An 18,205-nucleotide genomic window follows, 5' to 3' on the forward strand; every position below is an offset into this window, starting at 1 on the left:
AATAAGTATCATGTTAAAGTAACATCTAAAAGGGTGTTAATTGTTTACTTCAATTTTCACATACATTTAAAACCATTTGGTTTAATTCTGGAATGGTAAAATAAAGTTTACCATTTTTAAGTTAAAATGTATGATAAGTTGTGTAATCCATGGCAAGTTGGTCACTATGTTCACAAAAACATGGCACCGCAGCCGTGGCATATTACCGTAAATAAATGAAAATAACAATATGACCAAGATGGACATTTCGTAAATTTTCCAAGTATCTGTATTGTGCTACATTTACATACAGAATAAAGTTATCCCGGCACTATATATAATATAGAACATAGTTACGGCTGTGCATCAATTTTCTTAAGCGCATTGAGTCACGTCCGAGGTATGTACGTACGGTAACGTCTGTCTGTTTTAGATATGTGGAATGTTTTATTTACCTATTTATTATTTATACGATTATACGTAATGGAAAACCCCATTAAATAAATCATTTTAACACGTCTTAACAATAATTATGCCGAACGGTTGTGCTTTAAATTTGAAGTGTAGTGAAAATACTGAAAATGAACCTTAACCCCGTAACTTTAAAAAACCCGTCTTTTCAGTACCCGAAAACAGTTCCGGTCCGGGGGCCTAGAACCAGGGAACCGAGGAACCGAAGAACCGACCCGACCCATCCCTAATTTATACATACTTATTTCATTGTGTTCTTGCATTTTTTGGGACAAAATAAATAAGCGATGTAAGTTAATATTTAAGTGTCAATTTTGCAGTATTCTAAAATTGGAAGTAGATTCTCTGTATGCTTAAAAAAGGAAAAAAAAAGTGTTTTCAACCAAAAAAGGCCAAAATTCGCATAAAATTTTGCTTTATCAGATATCAATAAAAGCATGTCCCTACTAATTTGTTATAAGTTTATTTTTACAAAAGTCATTTTTCAAAATTGATTGATAATGACATTTAAAAAAATGTATGTAGTACCATCGAAATAAAAAAAAATCAACAGACAGATAAAGAATACTAATTTTTACAAGTACAAAAAAAAAGGTCACCAGTAGTATTGAAGTGTTTCTCACTAGAGAAGGAACTACTCACTTCTTTTTGGCTGCCGTCAGCTCCTTTCCCGACTTGATGCGCAGCCTCTCCCGCTCCAGCGCCTCCTGCCGGTCCTTCTCCTCCCGCTCCAGCCTCTTCTGCCGCATCTTCTCCTCCAGCTTGCGCAGCTGCTCCCGCTTCTCCTCCTCCGTCAGCGGCCTCTTCTCCTCCGTGCTCTCGCAGAAGTTCTCGTGGCCCGTCTTGGTGGCGTGGAACTCCACCTCCGAGTGGCTGGTGAACAGCTTCCCGCAGCTGCAAGCACGAGTCGGGCCTTCAGCCGTGCCAGGTCGTGCGCCACTGCGGCACGTCGGTGCGGCCACACGGAACAACGTTGCACAGCAATTCACACTAACTTCCATTATACTACAACTCCCTGTGATAATACCAAAAAAAACATTGAAATGCATATCAATACACTAGCAGACCTTCTGCCTCTCCCGATTTAGGCGGGAGACTCCCGATTTTTTATTTAATCTCCTGCCTTCATGATTTGATGCGTCATTCTCCTGTTTTTGACGTCGGTTGACTCGTGATCGCACAATTATACTATCGATAGTAGTTCGTTGCTCGGCTGTCGATGTCAGCGCTGCGTGACCGTGCCATAAATATCAATTAACACAAGTATTATGTACTATATTATTGTACTTTGAACGAGAATAAAATTGTGTTTGTTGTTACTGTACCGTAATATTCTCAAATAAATGACAATTCGAGGTTTTGGGAAACATTTTTGTTTACAACTTTGCTAGTTCTCACCTGCTTTCTGTGCGTGTAGTAAAATGGTTACAGTTCATAACATATTATTTATTTGTGGTTGAAAGAATATAAAGTTATAATATCGAAGAAATACCACGCAACATTCAAGAATGATTATTAATTGGTATTTCCAATGATAATCGAGTCGAGGTTAGGAGCTACATATGCATTTTGTACCGTGTACAGGTGTGATTTCACTGTCTCTCATGGTGGGAAGTGCGATGTCTCTAAGCACGTGCGTACTAAAAACACGTAGATAACAGTGAATGTGTGCAGACAAACCGTAAGTTAGACTTTTTTGTTAATGGTACTGGTAGTGAAAGTGTGACTCGTGCCGAATGTCTATTGACTACATTTATTACAGAACATAACCTACCTTTTAATTGTGCTGATCATGCGGGACCTTTATTCAGGAAAATGATCCCGGACAGCAGTATAGCGAAGCAGTATGGCTGTGCCAGGACAAAAACGGCGTCAATTGTTAATGTACTGGGTGACTTGGAAAAGGAAAAACTTGTTGTGGCTTTGAAAAATACTACATTTTCTATTGCTACAGATGGTAGTAATCAAAGTGACTCAAAGTTGTATCCTATTGTAGTGACGTTCTATAATAATGAAACACACAAAGTAGAAAGTTGCTTGCTGGGTGCACCTTCTTTAGTAGGTGACTCTACTGGACACAATTTTGCTATCTGAAATGAAATCATGTGAAATTGTCAAATTGTGTAGCTTTGAGTACGGACAATGCGCCGGTTATGATAGGGCAGAAGAGTGGAGTGGCAGCTGTTCTAACAACAGAAATAGAACATTTGGTAGTGATAGGGTGTCCATGTCATTTAATAAATTTGTCAGCAGAGAAAGGAGCTGCATGCCTTCCAGTTAACATTGACGAGTACTTAGTTGATATATATTACTATCTTGAAAAAAGTGTGAAGCGAAAGGAAAAGTTACACGAATTTCAGCAGTTGCATAACACAGAAACTAGAAAAGTTCTCAAACACGTTTGGTATGCGCTGTGGCTTTCATTAGGGAGGTGTCTGGCAAGATTAATGCAGCAGTGGCAACCACTCACAAGTCTGTTCATGACTGAAGTAAATTCTAAGAAGTCTTCTGGAAGTACTTTAGATATGTTCCCAATTCCGAAACTTAAGCTCACAAACAGCCCAAAAAATTATGAAGAAAAACTTTTGCAGTTTGCTAGTAGATCAGACAGTGTGGCAGGGCCTTCTAAACGTAAAAGCATGAGAACATCTACCCACGCAGATGTTGACAAAGGGGGCATTTTGTTCCCTTGAATGCTTTCAAGAATCTGTACCGGATGTTGTTCGCCACCAGACACCCCGTCCTCCCCCCACAGCCCCACCCAACAACAGCCTTCATTCTTTCTCGACAGCTAGCGGCGAGTTATGGTCCACAGCCCCGGCGCCAGCATAGCCACGACCCTCTCTCGCTTTGAAGCCTTTGTTTACTGCGTGAACCTTTTTTTCCTTCCAACTAACGGTATTTTTCCTTGTTTGAAGATGCCATTTAAATCACTCTTTCTTATGAAAGAGCCAACAAGGAAGCACTCGTAATAACCAGATTAGTTTAGGATTACTATTTACGTAGTCAAACTGACGGTGCATTTCAAACTCTCGTAACTTCGAAGGTCTCGTAGTATCCCATACTCGTAGTTATGACTGTAATTTTAATAGGCGGAATTAACAAGAAACAATATCTTGCCGCGCAAGGTAGAAAAATAAAATGCAATAGCTGGAAGGGGGAAAAAAAGGTGTGTAATATTGTGCTGTGGTTCAGACACTTATTTTGTAGTGACCCCGGATAATAGGTCGTAAAAAGGGTGGAGGGAGATTCTGAGTTGGGACTGCCGCCGCTCGCCGCTCACTCTCCCGTAGCAATAAAGGGGACAGGAGAAGGATGGCGGCAACACAGTGCCAGTATTGTTTACAGTCCAATAAGCTGGGACACGGTATACAAAGCTTTTGCTTGTACTCATAGAATTCTACTGAAGAGAGACATTTTTTTGCCAGTAAATACACCATTTTTAAGTGGTAAAACGGATTATCCGGGTTTTTTTATGGGCATTCAATTATCCGGGCATCGGAAGGTCCCAATTAACACGGATAATCGAGAGTTTACTGTAGTCTATCACGTGAAGAAAGATTGTTTATGTTTTTGTCATCTGATGTAAACAAGGCATTTTGCTTATTTGTGTCAAGTACTTTGCCAGTATTTGAAACTCCAAACATAGTTTTCCAATCAAGTACACCTCATATCCATTTATTGAGGTCTATTTTACTTGACATGCTGCAAAATTTAATGTCCAAATTTGTCAAGCCATCAGTTGTCCTTTCATCACCTTAATTGCTGGAAATTGACTATCACAGTGAAGGAAATCAGAAACAGGACTCGGACATAGTCATTGGTAGTGCTACTACCACTGTAGTAAATTTCTCTGAAGCATGAGGATAAGGAGGTATTCTTCACTTCTGTTAGAAAGTTTTATTCTACAACATGTGACTATATGATACACAAGTTCCCTTTGAAAAGTGATGTTTTGATGCATGCCGAGGTAGCAAACATCTCCTCAATCAGCACAGCATCTTTCTCAAGTGTTAAATTATTTTTGGAACAATTTCCAAAAATGTTTGGTGTTAGTGCAGATGATTTGCCTAGAGAAATGGACATATTGCAGTCTCAGTTTTGTAGATTTCAGTTACAAAAACTAACTCCAGAAATTGAGCAGGAGGAAAGGATTGATACCAAATGGTATTTGGTTGGTGAAATTGTGTCTGCAGATAGCATTCGTAAATATGACAAACTTGCTAAAGTAATGTTGGGTATACTGATAATTCCCCATAGCAACGCAGAATGCGAGAGAGTGTTCAGTATGGTCACAAAAACCAAAACTCAGTTTCGACCATCCCTTAGTGATGAAACTTTAGGGAAACTACTGACCATTAAATCATCACAACGTGGATCTTGTTTTGAACGCAGTTTTAATTCACAAACATTGAAGAGGGCCAAATCTGCAACAACAAAAATGAAAGAAGCTCTACTGGAGAAGTAAAAGTAAAGTCATAATGGATACATTGTGATTATTTTGAGTGTAGACAGTAACTTAGTTTTTAATATATGCTCGTGTTACAAACTTTTAAATTTTCATGCTAAAGTTAGGCCATATTGTAGGATAATGAGCTTAAAAACTGAACAAACAGTGAATTACGTACCTCAAATTATTTTGTTACCATTTGTTAAGTTAAATCATAAATTAAATGGTTCTAATATGTGCGTGGAACAGCAATTTGAAGAGACAATTGGTAAGTCTATAACTCAAAACTTTAATTATTTTTTTGTGTATAGTGATGGTTTTAAAATTTTCATTGTATTGAAGAGTGACACAAGTGTAATGTAATTTATAAATATGTTAGTTTCTCGAGGTGAAAGGTAACAGTTTCTTTTTATTTTTGGCAGAAATTGCAGCAGGAGGGGGGGGGGGGGGGGTGTTAGATGATCCTTAAAAAAATCTCCTGATTTTTGATTTCTGGGGGTGGAAGGTCAGCACTAGATTACAATGCAATGGAATGCAAGTTAGCATATAACTAGTATTAAACAACAAAATTCAGGTGAAATGAAACTGAATTAAAGCCAAATTTTACACAAATTACTAAAATTACATTTATTATTGTGATTCAAGCATTTGGTTCAAGAACATTTTATGTTACAGACAAAGTTGAATGTAAACATGAATTATATCCCTCAACTAATAACACACCTCTTCAAAACTTATTTTTACTTATACAGTTTATAGGTACTTAAAACACTTATTTATGACTATTTATTTTTTGTTCCAAGTAAAAGTAGAAAATGTGGCTTTTACCACAGTCAAAAAGAAGTATATTCGGTTGACAAAACTAATATAAATATAATTTTAACAGCTTGCTGAGTATCAACTTAAAAAAAAAATATATATAAAAATAAAACATAAAAAACTTGTCTCTCTTGATAGTATGTCTAAAAACTATTGTTTCAAAGATAATAACTTCACAGAAGTTAAGTAATTAAAAAGTATTATTTAAAAATCCAGTATAATCCTGACAGTATTAAATCAATAACTGTAAAATATTTCACAAACTGCTGTATGCCTAACATGTAAAAAAAAATTGCAAGATTAATAGCCTTTGATAATGAAGAAACAATAACAAAAATACAATTTTTAAAATGAAGGCAATAAAATCTGTACAACAGAAATTTCATCTTTCAGCAAATGTGAGTAAAAAACAATAGTTAATATCATAAACTAACTGCCAAAGAACATGAGGGATGCTGTACACTTGTACCTACAAAACACGATACTAACTACAGCTTCAGCCACATAAATGAACAGTAGGGTCTCCCAAACCATTCCGTACGATAAGCTGTTTTTCCAGCAGAGGTTGTATAGCAAAATTATGGTTGCATATAATTAAGTTATTAATTTTAGTAAAAAAAATTAATATCAAAATGAGTAGTAATTGAAAAAACATTATCACATCCTAAAACAATAAAAAATGAAGAAAAAAATATGTCATCATTCCTTAGTCCAAAGTTGATAAGAACATGCAACAAACAGGTACAAGTTTCAGAGCAAGCCAGGCCATCATTTCAATTCAAAACGCATTTACCAGCACAAAACAATAGTCCTGAACCAATGGCACAAAACTTGTAAATGATAAACAATAATTTTAATCTAAATGAAAGACTACACCATTTTTGTTTTTTAATCCTTGACATTTTTAAAACTAATTAGATCTATGTTATAATACAAAATAAATTATACTTTAAGCATTAATGGACGCTGGAAAATGCCATATGCATCAACAAAGAAGTGAAGGTAGCAAATCAAAAATCGCAAGAGCTACATGATACGTGAAACGTATTTCAATTTTTCTGTGACTTAAAAACTGCCAAAAAAAAAAAAAAAAAGCTCATTTATGAGTAAGTTGTTGGGGCATAGTGCATTGTCGCTGGCCACTTACTCGTTGCACTTGATGGACTTGGCCACTTCGGCGGAAGGGTCGCTCTCCGGCTGAGCCAGCGCGGGCTCCGGCAAGGGCTCGTCCGCATGGGCCAGCAGCCTGCAACACCCCCCTCTTTCCGTCAGCACTGTTGGCTTCATTGCAGCTCAAAATACACTACCATATTTACCTCAACATAATGTAATGATTTATATGTAAACAGCTGAAGCTGAAAGTGAGGGTCGCAGTATAATCGCAAACCTACATCTTTGCTGCTGGCAGAATGTTTTGAAACGGCGCGGCGAGACAACTATTTTAAGGTCGTGGCCAAAACGTGAAGTAACAGCGCAAATAATTTGAGCTTGGGTCAGTATCAGAAGTGATTGTCGTTTGGTCGCTTGTGCTGTGTTTGGCATTGTAGGAAAGTGAAATTTTTTTATAAAATGGATACTGTAGAGAGTTCACAATTTAAAATGTCAAAAGGACTGAGACAAAGTTATGATGCTAACTGTAAGATTATAGTGGCAAATCACACAATTCAAACCAACAACTGCCACGCTGCTCGTAAATATGACATTACTGAAAGCAATGTAAGTAATTTAAAGGCGGATTTGCTTCGTCTCAATGATGCAAATGGTTCGAGAAAAGCATTCAGAGGGCCTAAAAAGGGATGGTATTCTGATATTGAAACCAACTTGGTAAATTCTATCAAAGAGAAGAGACGAGACCGAATTCCAATTTCACGAGCCGTAATAAAATTAAAAGCCGAAGATATTGCTCGTGAATCGAACATTCTGCGGCTGAGCTTCAAGGCAAGTACTGGTTGGTGTGTAAGAATGATGCGCCGTTACGGTTTTTGCTAGCGGTGCAGAACACAACTAGCAAAAAACTGCCAAAAGATTTCCAAGGGAAAATGATTAAATTTCAGCGCTATGTGATTAGTTTGCGATCACATGATTATTTGTACAGCCAAATAGGAAATGCTGACGAAACGGCAGTGTATTTCAACATGCCCAGCAACAGTAATGTTGAAACAAAAGGCATTAAGACTGACACCGTGAGAACAACTGGATAATAGAAGCTGCATCATTCATCATTCATCATCTTAAAAAGGAGAACTCTTCCCAAAGAAGCATTTCCGCCAGACATAATCATTCGTTGTCAAGAAAAAGACTGTATGACGAGTGATTTAATGGAAGAATGGTTAGGACTCGTGTGGAATCAGCACCCGGGTCCACTTCTAAAGAAAAGGGGCATCTGACACCTGAGGTTAAAGTACACTAAATAATCTTAATACAGACTTGAGCAGTGGCAGGTAGCTAGGCCGTGGGGGGTGCTGGGGGGGAGAGGGAGCCCCCCTGAGGAGACAAGGCGGGTAGGGGTGGGGACATGGCATGTGGGTATTCAAACGAGACGCCAGAAGGCGGCCGCCATCTTAACGTCGTCTGCTGGAGGCCACTATCTTAGTTCCACCTTTCACTCCCAGAGCATGCCACCGATGCTCTGAAGGCAGCAGTAGTGAACGAAAAGTCAGTCGGTGGCTGGGATTTGATCCGGGGGACGTGAGCACGTTGAGGTTGGAAAGGAGAGACTTTAGCCACTAGACTACGAGGTCAGCTGAGGGGTAAAGAAATAAGGAATATAAGTTACAGTACTAGCTATGTTAAAGCCACCTGAGTATAGTACGAGCTATGTTAAAGCTGCCTGAGTATAGTACTAGCTATGTTTAATACTGCTCCCAGGGAGCGCCACAGAGTACTAGCTATGTTTAAATTTAAAATACAGCTCCGAGAGAGAGCCACAAAATGTTGCCAAAGTACTAGCTACGTTTATATTTAAAAAAAATTAACACCTCCCGCTCCAAGAAAGTGCCACATACTCTCGCTGCCATCAGTAATGCAAATACACACCACCAGAGCGCTACGCCATCTTTAAAGCCAGCAATCTCCACCAGAGCGCGCCACAACCATCTCTGAGGGAGCGCCACATACCCTCGCCGCCATCTAGGTGTCGTCTGCTGAGACTCCAAGCATACAGTGTGCAACAATAATTCCCCACATATTTTATAGTAATTAAAGAAAATAAAAACATATAGTACTAGTGTAGAGAGAAATAATAAAAATAATTTTAAAAATAAATATGTAGAACCTCTATAGTAATATTTCACATTCAAAGACTATCATTTTAAAGTAATAGTGCATAACATTACGTAAAATAGTATAGTAATAAAAGATATCTAAAATCCTATAGTACTAGCTCCCTTCAGTATGCTGTTATTTCCAGTAATAAGCACTATAGTACTAGCACCGTGAGGCGTGTTATGTACAGTATAAAATCTTATAGTGTTGAATAGTAAAAAAAAGTATGTTATCATAACGTTCAGTAATATATAAAATACTATAGTGTTATATAGTACTAGTTCATAACACCATGTTAAAAAGTATAGTATAATAAAAAATATATAGTAATAGCTCTCTTCCAGTGTGTCGAGTAATATATAAAACATCAGACCAATAAACATATGTAGGACTGCTATAGCAGAGCTGCCAACCTCAAATCACACCCATCAGTAATGACAATTATATGAAAAAGTACACGTAAATCATGCACCATAAATTTTTCCTGGGGTATTATGACACACACAAGATAAAACAAGAACAATAATATGCAATAAATGAAAAATATAGGCCTACTAGCTGCAGTATCCGGCATTTCCCGGGCTGAACACAGGGTAAAGAGGTTCTTTTTCGAAATCAGATGTAGACAGTAATTAATTGTCTTCTTGGTTTGAATGTCAAGTGTGCAAAATAATTTATATTGCTGGCAGAACCCAGTAGACGTTGTTCTGCCAGTGTTTAGTTATTTACCTCTACATATCTAAAAATTGGTGGTCTGTATGTAATATAGACTCTATAAAGCACTATATATAAAAGCTGAAAAATAAAAGATTTCTTATATAGAAAAGATTCCATTATCTAGCTAATGCTCGGCATGCATTGCAATGCCTCATTCAGTTTTGTTTTGTAATATGTTTGAGGTAGTTACACATATACAAATTATCTATCCATCTATATATATATATTTTTTTTTTTTTTCTCTATCTGCATCTATATATCTATGTATCTCTCTATCTCTATTTATCTCTCTATCTCTATTTATCTCTCTATATATACATCTATACCTCCCACCATCTCTATCTCTTCTATATACCAATCACTATATAGCTCTATACATCTGTATATCTCTTTATCTAACTCCATTTCATTCCCTATACCTAGCTCTATCTCAACCTATCTCTCTGTCTCTCTCAATCTCACTCTATATCTATCACTCTATCTCCGTCTCTCTTTTATATTTAATTAAATTGTCTAATGCGTATGCACTTATACAACGAAAACTGACAAAGTGCCGCTATATAATATGAAATAAACACATTTATTGAAACGACTCTCGGGCTACCTATTGTTCATATCACACATGAACTGAAATGTCTGTGTTTGTATTTTATTCAGTTCAATTCTGTGAATTATCGTTGTTTATATTTAATTCAGTTCAATTTTGTAATGTGTGCGCACTCATACACGAAAACCAGCGAGATGTCTTGAAACTACTACCAGCGCTCACGTCTGTTCTTTTCCTCGTGTGGGTCAGCCAGTCTCCCGGAAAATATTCCACTTTCACGCGAATTTTGTGAAATGTGAGTCGTACGAAGTGGTTTTGTAGGCAGAGTGGATCTGAAACTGTAAAACAAGTCCAACAGAAAAAAAGCAGCCGAGCCGCATTTTGAAGAAAAGCAAGAAATCTAAAATTATGCGGCAGTTGTGGAAGAAGAAAAAGCCAAGGCCGAAACCGGAACATGTTCAACAAATCCGAGGTAAGTCATACGCTCGTTTTGAGGTGTATATTTATTTCGAAATTTCATATGTGAAGGGGTATCGCACTTAGACGAACGTGAATAAACTATATTTAATACATGTAAACTTAGTAATTAAGCACTAGTTTCGAGTTTAATAAACTGACATTTTACTAAAAATGGTCTAAAAATGATTTTGAAAAAAAAAAATATATACAAAATTGCACAGTTTTCGTTACACACGCAGATACGATTTAGAAAAATCCAGGCTTCAGATAGCAAATCTAGAAGATAATGAGTTTGCAACTAAGGTGATACTGAAATTTTGCGACCCATTACAAGGCACATGTGCAACAGTTGAAAGAATTAATCTTGCTGCTCCATTTAATGTTAATGTACGTTTCATGTCAGTGTAGAAATAATGTATGTAAATGTAATACAAGATACCCTATCTAAGTTATAGAATAATCTGTCCAACACAAAGTACTTCTATTTATAGTTTTTGTGTAAGGATAACAATTTTACTCACTCCACTGTACTACAGTCATGTGTGGTTGAAATTGCACAACTGCCTAGCCATTCATTTGAATTTTTTGTCCATCATTCAAGTCAAATTTCCCTTGGCCAACGACTGAGTCTCATAATATAGCTGTGGGTTGGCCTAAGTCCCTGCGGCGTGAATGACCTGCACAGCTGACGCCGGGTAGGGGCTGGGCGGACCGCCTCTCAAGGTCACCGTGGCAAGAATTACTAACCCCTTCCGTTGCAAACGTTTCGTGCGGGATGAATAATTCACTCCAAAATGCGCGCTGTTCGTCTCATGACAATGAAAAAAGGCCTATTAAAAGGAGTGGGTGGGGGATTTGTCTTGAATTATTGCGTTATACTACTGAGAATAAATACAAGAATCTTTAAAACTGTTTAGCTTGAAACGAAATTATCCTGAAACTATAAAATAAAAGTAAATACTGCATATTTTCTTGGCATCGTTTGATGTTTCGTTACTTATTATGGTGCGCGTTCTTTGCTTTTGAATCGGATTGTCCCCCCCCCCCCCCCCGGCCCATACTTTTGTAACAAAATAATCATGGTGAACAAAAAAATAATGAAAAGGCCGCGTTGGCTCGTGCTAGAATGCAGGTTTACCATCTATGCAATCCAGGTTAGATTCCCGTCGCGGCTCGGTCACACGGATTTCCGCATGTAGCAATCGCTATTGGTCGGCGGGGTTTCTCGGAGATATGCCTGTTCCCTGTCCCTGCGTTACGGCGCTCGCACCCTGTGCACCTCGACCATCTCGGGCATTATTCACGATTGGCTGGAAGCTGCAGGTCTTTCCTCGTGTGGGTCGGCCCGCCTCACTACCGTGCCAACCTCCATTCACTGCGTCCTTAGACTCCGCATCAGGCTGTAACTACAACACGATTTTCAAATTTAAACCAAAGTATTTGGTAAAGTGTAATAAAGACATCATTTTCATTAAAACATTTTATTTTTGATAACTCTTGCAGTAGTTAGTATTGTAGTAATTACTGCGAAATCGTTGTTACTGTTTATACCCAGCATATAATGTAGGTACTTGTACGTAAGTGTGTATCATCAACTGCGTAACTTCATTGGTTTTGTGTCCTCCCAAAGAAAAAGCCTTTATATGGCACGCCACACTCATATGGTTGCTGTAAGAATTTTGAAGCCTAACACATAAATGAATAAAGCAAATTTTCATTGTTATTTTTTACCTCAATGTTGGAATGTACTTTTTTCTAGAAATAATTTTTTATTGGAACGCTTGAATAATTATACACCGTTTCTGTCACATTTATATTAACTTACTAATTGTTATTACTATACAGGTCAAACGAAGAATTACGCAGCGAAGAAACAATCTTGTCACCTGCAAAAGTTTCTCTTGAAGAGCAAAAGGAGTCGTGTGATAATCAATTGAGTTTACTAGAAAGTAGTGGTGAAGGAAGCGAGTTTTCTGATCTTATTGTTGAGCACGACACTAATTACATTCCCTTGGAAGAGAGGCTTCGAGGAAACATGTGTGAATATTGCCCATCTAATGAAAGAAATGGCTCTACTGGAAGACCATGAGAAAATATGTACATTAGGGAAATTTGTTTTCATGTCAGAAAGTCGCAGTGGCCTCTTTTAGACTTGGACATTCCAGTGTGATGCGTGCAACCAAACCAAATAAATTACATCTCACGAACCGGAGTATTGTGACAACATCAATGATGCTCTGGTTTGGGGTGCTATATCCATAGGGATTGGACACAGCCAATTTCTGGAGAAAAATTTCGATCTCACGAATCTTCAATTGAAGAGGTAAGATTAAAATGTAAAACATTTTGCGTAAAATATTATATTTCTAGAAAGGATGTTTTGTTATTTAGTGGTGCCATGTTATTCATTATCCCACGTCACTTTTTTATTGCCACATTAATGTGGTAGGAGGGCAAAATAGGATGCTCAGATAGAAACACACAGTTCTATAGTAGTATTGGATATATATTTATAGAAATGAATGTTTTTAATTTCAAACAATACTTTGTTTCACACACTAACATGTGTTTGTTCTGTCCGTTCCTTTATACGAAATAAAATATTTTAAAATAATTTCCTTATCCAAACATCTATTTCGTTGTTCCTACATCATCGACAGATAAGTGTTACATGCACGTAATAAACATCTTTGCAATAACAATTACATACATCATGGTAGAGGCAAATAAATATTTTGTTTTCAGTAAATAACAAAGCAACCCTGTTTAGGATTTATGGTAACAACCCAATCAGTTTTATGAGTACCGGCCTGCATTTACATGGAAATAGTATTGGTCATTTTGAGTATCTTGGTTCGGATAGGCCTTAACACATTGATGATTTGTTCGGAATTCTGTGTAAATAAAAATATTTGTTGTGTTTTTCTATGTTTTTATTTAAACTTTATTAAAGAATAAAATGGGAAGATGATATAGTTTCTACGAAAGTAAGATAATAACTGAAACGTGGATTAACGTACACACGCTAATACCATTTATGTGATAATATACTCCATAAATAAAATTAAATTTTTAATAAGCATTTGAAACAGGCACTATCTCTTATAAACTGACTCCTAAGCATGTGGTCCCAGGCTAGAAGTTCGATTAAACATCCTACAGTTTTTTTTTAAAGTGATGCAACATATAAGGTTTATTTTACACTGTCAGGGTTCCTACAGCCTGAGTCAAATTTATTTCCCTGACTTTTCCCTGACTTTCCCTGACCATTCATTGAAACTTCCCTGACCAATTATGAAAAATAATTCAGTTTTACAAAAAATATTGATTTTTTAAATGTGCCCTATTTATATTGGCCTCCTCCTGCACTTCAGCTAACCGTACCACACCTTAAACATAAATATCAGAAAGCAGACACAATCTTAACTAATACTTCCATTTTTGACATGAATATTAAAAAAATTCAAAACACTGTGGTTCAATAAATACGTAATTCAATTACAAAACAAAATGTTAACATGTAACAAAAAAATTCAAAAAAATTTGAAATACTAGTTACAGCAAAGCTCTTTTTTTTTTTTTTTTCAAGTTCTTTTAATTCCCTTTTCATTGCTTCCTTTTTCTCTTCTATTTCCCTAATAAATTTTTTTTCTTCTACTAACTCTTTCACTTGTTTTTCTAACAATATCTTTTCTCCCTTTCTTGTTGTTTCCTCACTTGTTTTCTGTTTTCTTAGTTCCAAATAATCTTGATATTGTTTTCGAGCACTTTTCACATTCTCAATCCCTCCTGCCTGTTGCACTTCATCTTGAATATGGCGTTGTGCTATCACTGTCTTTTCTAGCATGTTTTCAACCAATAGTGAAATTATTAATTGAAAAACCCCCTTCCACAGTTGCATTACCATGGGAGAGCACAAGACATATCTTAATTACTTCCCACAGGTTTTTGTACACTTCACTTCCTCTCATGAAGTTTCCATAGGTGCTATAGAGTCTTGCCTCCTCATTAGTTTCGCAGTGTTCTTGAAACATTTCCCTAAGTACAGTTTTCTTCACATCACACAAGTTACAGTATTCTTTTTTAGCCTTTTCTGCAACTTCATCATTTATTTTGTTTGAAGCAAGTAGCTCTTCTAAAAGAAAAGAAAACCTTTTCTGACCAAGCGAAGGTGAGTGTTTAATAATCGAGGGATCTAGAGAAGACAATCCTCTAACTGCTTTGTACTTCAAAGGACATCTTTATTGAAGTTTGGCAGTCATGGCTGTCAACATACCACGACAATCATGCATAAACTCAAGCTTTTCTCTTTCCGTTTTAGAGGTTGATACTTCTGCAAGAAAGTGTTTTGCTGCAAATCCAACATCAACTTTATTGCTTAGGATCAAATTGTATGATTTTTTTACATCGATAGAGAGCAGATTTGTTCTAGTACACTTTATCACGTCAGGCTTTACACAGTGGTTCATAATTTCTCTCAGAAGTTTCTCCACTGCTTCAAAAATAAAAGGACTCATGGGTTTTGAAGTTTGAAACTTCTTAAGAAAGGGCTCACACTCATTTGCAATTGTCTTGCAGAATGCCAACTTAAACTTTACAAATGGATCACGAGCGGCTTCAATCAAGGCTTTTGCAACTTTTGTCTTCGGAAGCTTGGCTACATTAACAAATTTTGCAACATGATCCCATATCTCTAATGCTCTTTTAAGGCACTTGGCATTGTCTAGCCAACATACATTACAGAACTTCAAAGGAATATTGTGGATTCTGTTAGCTCTGTAAATAATGCTCGTCGAGCTGGAGAATCATGGAAAAGAAAATATAAGTGTAGCAACAAGGTACTAATGTCCATCCAACAGATTTAATGCCAGTTTTCAAAGCACAATGAACCACATGCAAACTACACGTTCCCAGATTCAGTAATGTGAAAGTTTCATTGCTTGTGGTGGATCTGATGTGTTCTTGGAGACATTTGAAAAATTTCAAATTGACGTTGGGGCCATCCATAGACACCTGTATTATTTTGGAAGGTGACAGAGGAGCAATTCCATACAAAAAATGCCTAAGCAAATGTCAGCTGTGCTTCTATCAAGAAACACACTATTTAGGTATCTGGTAATAACCATTTGTTTTTCTTCATCCCAAATCCTGATTACTATGTCCATTTGTCCTCGCTGAATTATTTTGTTTAATGCTTCATCAAAACATAATACAAAATTGTCGCACAACTTCAAGCGATCTAGCATATTCTGCTGGAAGTACGGTGCTAGCCCGTGAACAAGAACATAAGCAACTTTATCTCCTCCTAAAGTTAATGCATTGCCAACTGCACTATCAGGAAACATCATTTTAAATACAGTACTTATGTTACTGCAAGAATTAAAAGACATTTTCTTGCACACAGCCTGTAGACTCCAAATAATCTCTGCTTTCATTGCATCTTCTTTTAAAACATAGTTGTTGAGATTTCTTTGAGGCACTACATTCTGTAGACTAGTGACAGTGTTTATCTGAAGCTGAGTGCATTGTGACGTGAAGACACTATTTGAGCAAGAAGAATCACTACTCTGTCCCTTGTCTAGGTTAACGTCTGAAATTGCTGTTGATCCAGAACAACTTGCAATATTACCTGGCATCTTTATGAACAAAGAAGACAAAAAAGTCTGACTTGTCGCATCTCCCACCATTTTCAAATAGGTTGGTCCTTTCCCATGAGAAACTAATGCTTGCTTTCCCATGTTGCTCAAGTTCAAAGTCTTTTTACACACACTACAAAATGCTTGAGTATTATGCCCATCTACAGGATGCACCCATGCTGAAAAATCTGGAAACAGAGCTGGGTTCAGCCACAGCTGATTAAATACAGTTTTTTTTGTCAGACATAATGACCTGTAACAGTCTTTACATAATCAACCTGGAATAAAACAAAGTAGGTGGATGGTTACACACAAAAGCTTACTACTCCACATGCAACAAACACGTAGCCTTCTTTTCACAGGCAAGAGAGCCACAGCCACAACCCGAAAAGTTCCGAAGTTTACCGAAGTGAAAGGTAAAGTTAGGTTCGGTCAGTTACATAAATAAAAGTTCTTTCAATTTTTATTTTCTAGGAGGTTAGGTTAGGTTCGCGTTATTTAAAATACTATATCACCGTAAAATATATAAATCCTTGAAATATGGTGTTTTTTCATGGGTGATCGTTCCATGTAGTGAAAGGAACACATCCGCGTAGCAAATACAGTTTCTCACTCCTTGGCAAACGTTGGCAACACATACTGCGCACCGCTGTGTTGGTTTGGTACCAGTGATTTTGGGCTTTGTTTTTGTTTACCTTGACGTAAATTTTTGTGCTTTATTGACACGTTCTACAGATAATTTATTTATGTTTATGATTAATTTTCGCGATATTCGTGCAATGGCGAGTGGTCGTGAAAAAAAACGCTGTAACAGTTAAGCAAAAATGGAATATTTCAAGGTAGTTTGACAACCACGTTGGATCGCGTGTGGCCTTAGCCAAGGCATTGAGAATTTCTCGTGTCTACATTAAACACAATAATTGTTCATAATCGAACGTCCATCGAAAATGCCGCAGAACAATGTGGACCAATGGCAAAAAAATTTTAAAAATATCAAGTTGTTAATGTTAGGCCTATAACATATTTTTACTTAAGTTTTAGGATTGCCATTAAATACTAAAGTTAATTGCAAACAAAAATAATATAGTTATTGTTGTAAAACTTTATTACATCAAGCATTGACTTGAAGAATAATTACAATATCTATCATCATGTAGTTTTTAGTAAAATTTTACTTTCCCCTCAATTACACTTTCCTCCGAATTACACCTTTTTTTTCTGTTTTCCCCTTAAAAAGTGTAATTCAGGGGTTCCACTGTATTTTTAAACAAACTAGTAAAAGTGTTGGCAAAACACTATTAATGGTAAATGGGTCATTCTATTAAAACAAGCAATATTCAGATGGAAAGAATCTTTGGAATAAAAGTCATATTTATTTTGTTTTTATGGATTGATATTTTTTTACTTAGCCTTCATAACAAAATAAGCTTATGAGCAATAAATAATTTCACTATTTACATACAAAAAATTATATTTTAAAAATTGTGTACCAGGACAATGACACTGCTGCCAGGACAATGATAACAACATACAAAAAAACTCTGATAGTCCTAGCACATCCATGAAATAAAATGTAAATAAGTTATGTAGGTACCTACTAAAAACAAGAATTAGTTCATCTCATATTGGACTAAAGATATATGCTTGAGTATAACAGTAAATACATTGAAAAGCAATAAAATAAAGAGTAATACAATTTCTGCATTTCAAAACGGAAAGTCCCTGAATGTGAATTGAAAAGCACGATTGCCACACGGTACTGGATGTCCAGTCTTCTTTTTAACATTGTGAAAGGCGTAACTAAATATGTCTTTTTCTGGGGGGCCATTTAAATGTTGAATTGAGTTTGTTTTGCAGAATCAC

At 36.6% G+C, this 18,205-nt stretch overlaps 1 protein-coding gene across 2 annotated transcripts in view; it reads right to left on the reverse strand.

Moving 5' to 3' along the window:
• The window catches only part of LOC134531540 (UBX domain-containing protein 1), a 130,567-nt gene that overhangs the window by 73,470 nt on the left and 38,892 nt on the right, over positions 1-18,205 (reverse strand). For both annotated transcript variants that reach the window (XM_063367211.1, XM_063367210.1), the window contains exons 3-4: positions 6,867-6,965; positions 1,093-1,344 (exon numbers count right to left, since the gene is read on the reverse strand). In XM_063367211.1, coding sequence (XP_063223281.1) covers positions 1,093-1,344; positions 6,867-6,965 — 351 coding nt within the window. The remainder of the gene's footprint in view (positions 1-1,092; positions 1,345-6,866; positions 6,966-18,205) is intronic.

This window comes from Bacillus rossius, chromosome 5, assembly GCF_032445375.1.
Source record: "Bacillus rossius redtenbacheri isolate Brsri chromosome 5, Brsri_v3, whole genome shotgun sequence".
Taxonomy (NCBI): Eukaryota; Metazoa; Arthropoda; class Insecta; order Phasmatodea; family Bacillidae; genus Bacillus; species Bacillus rossius.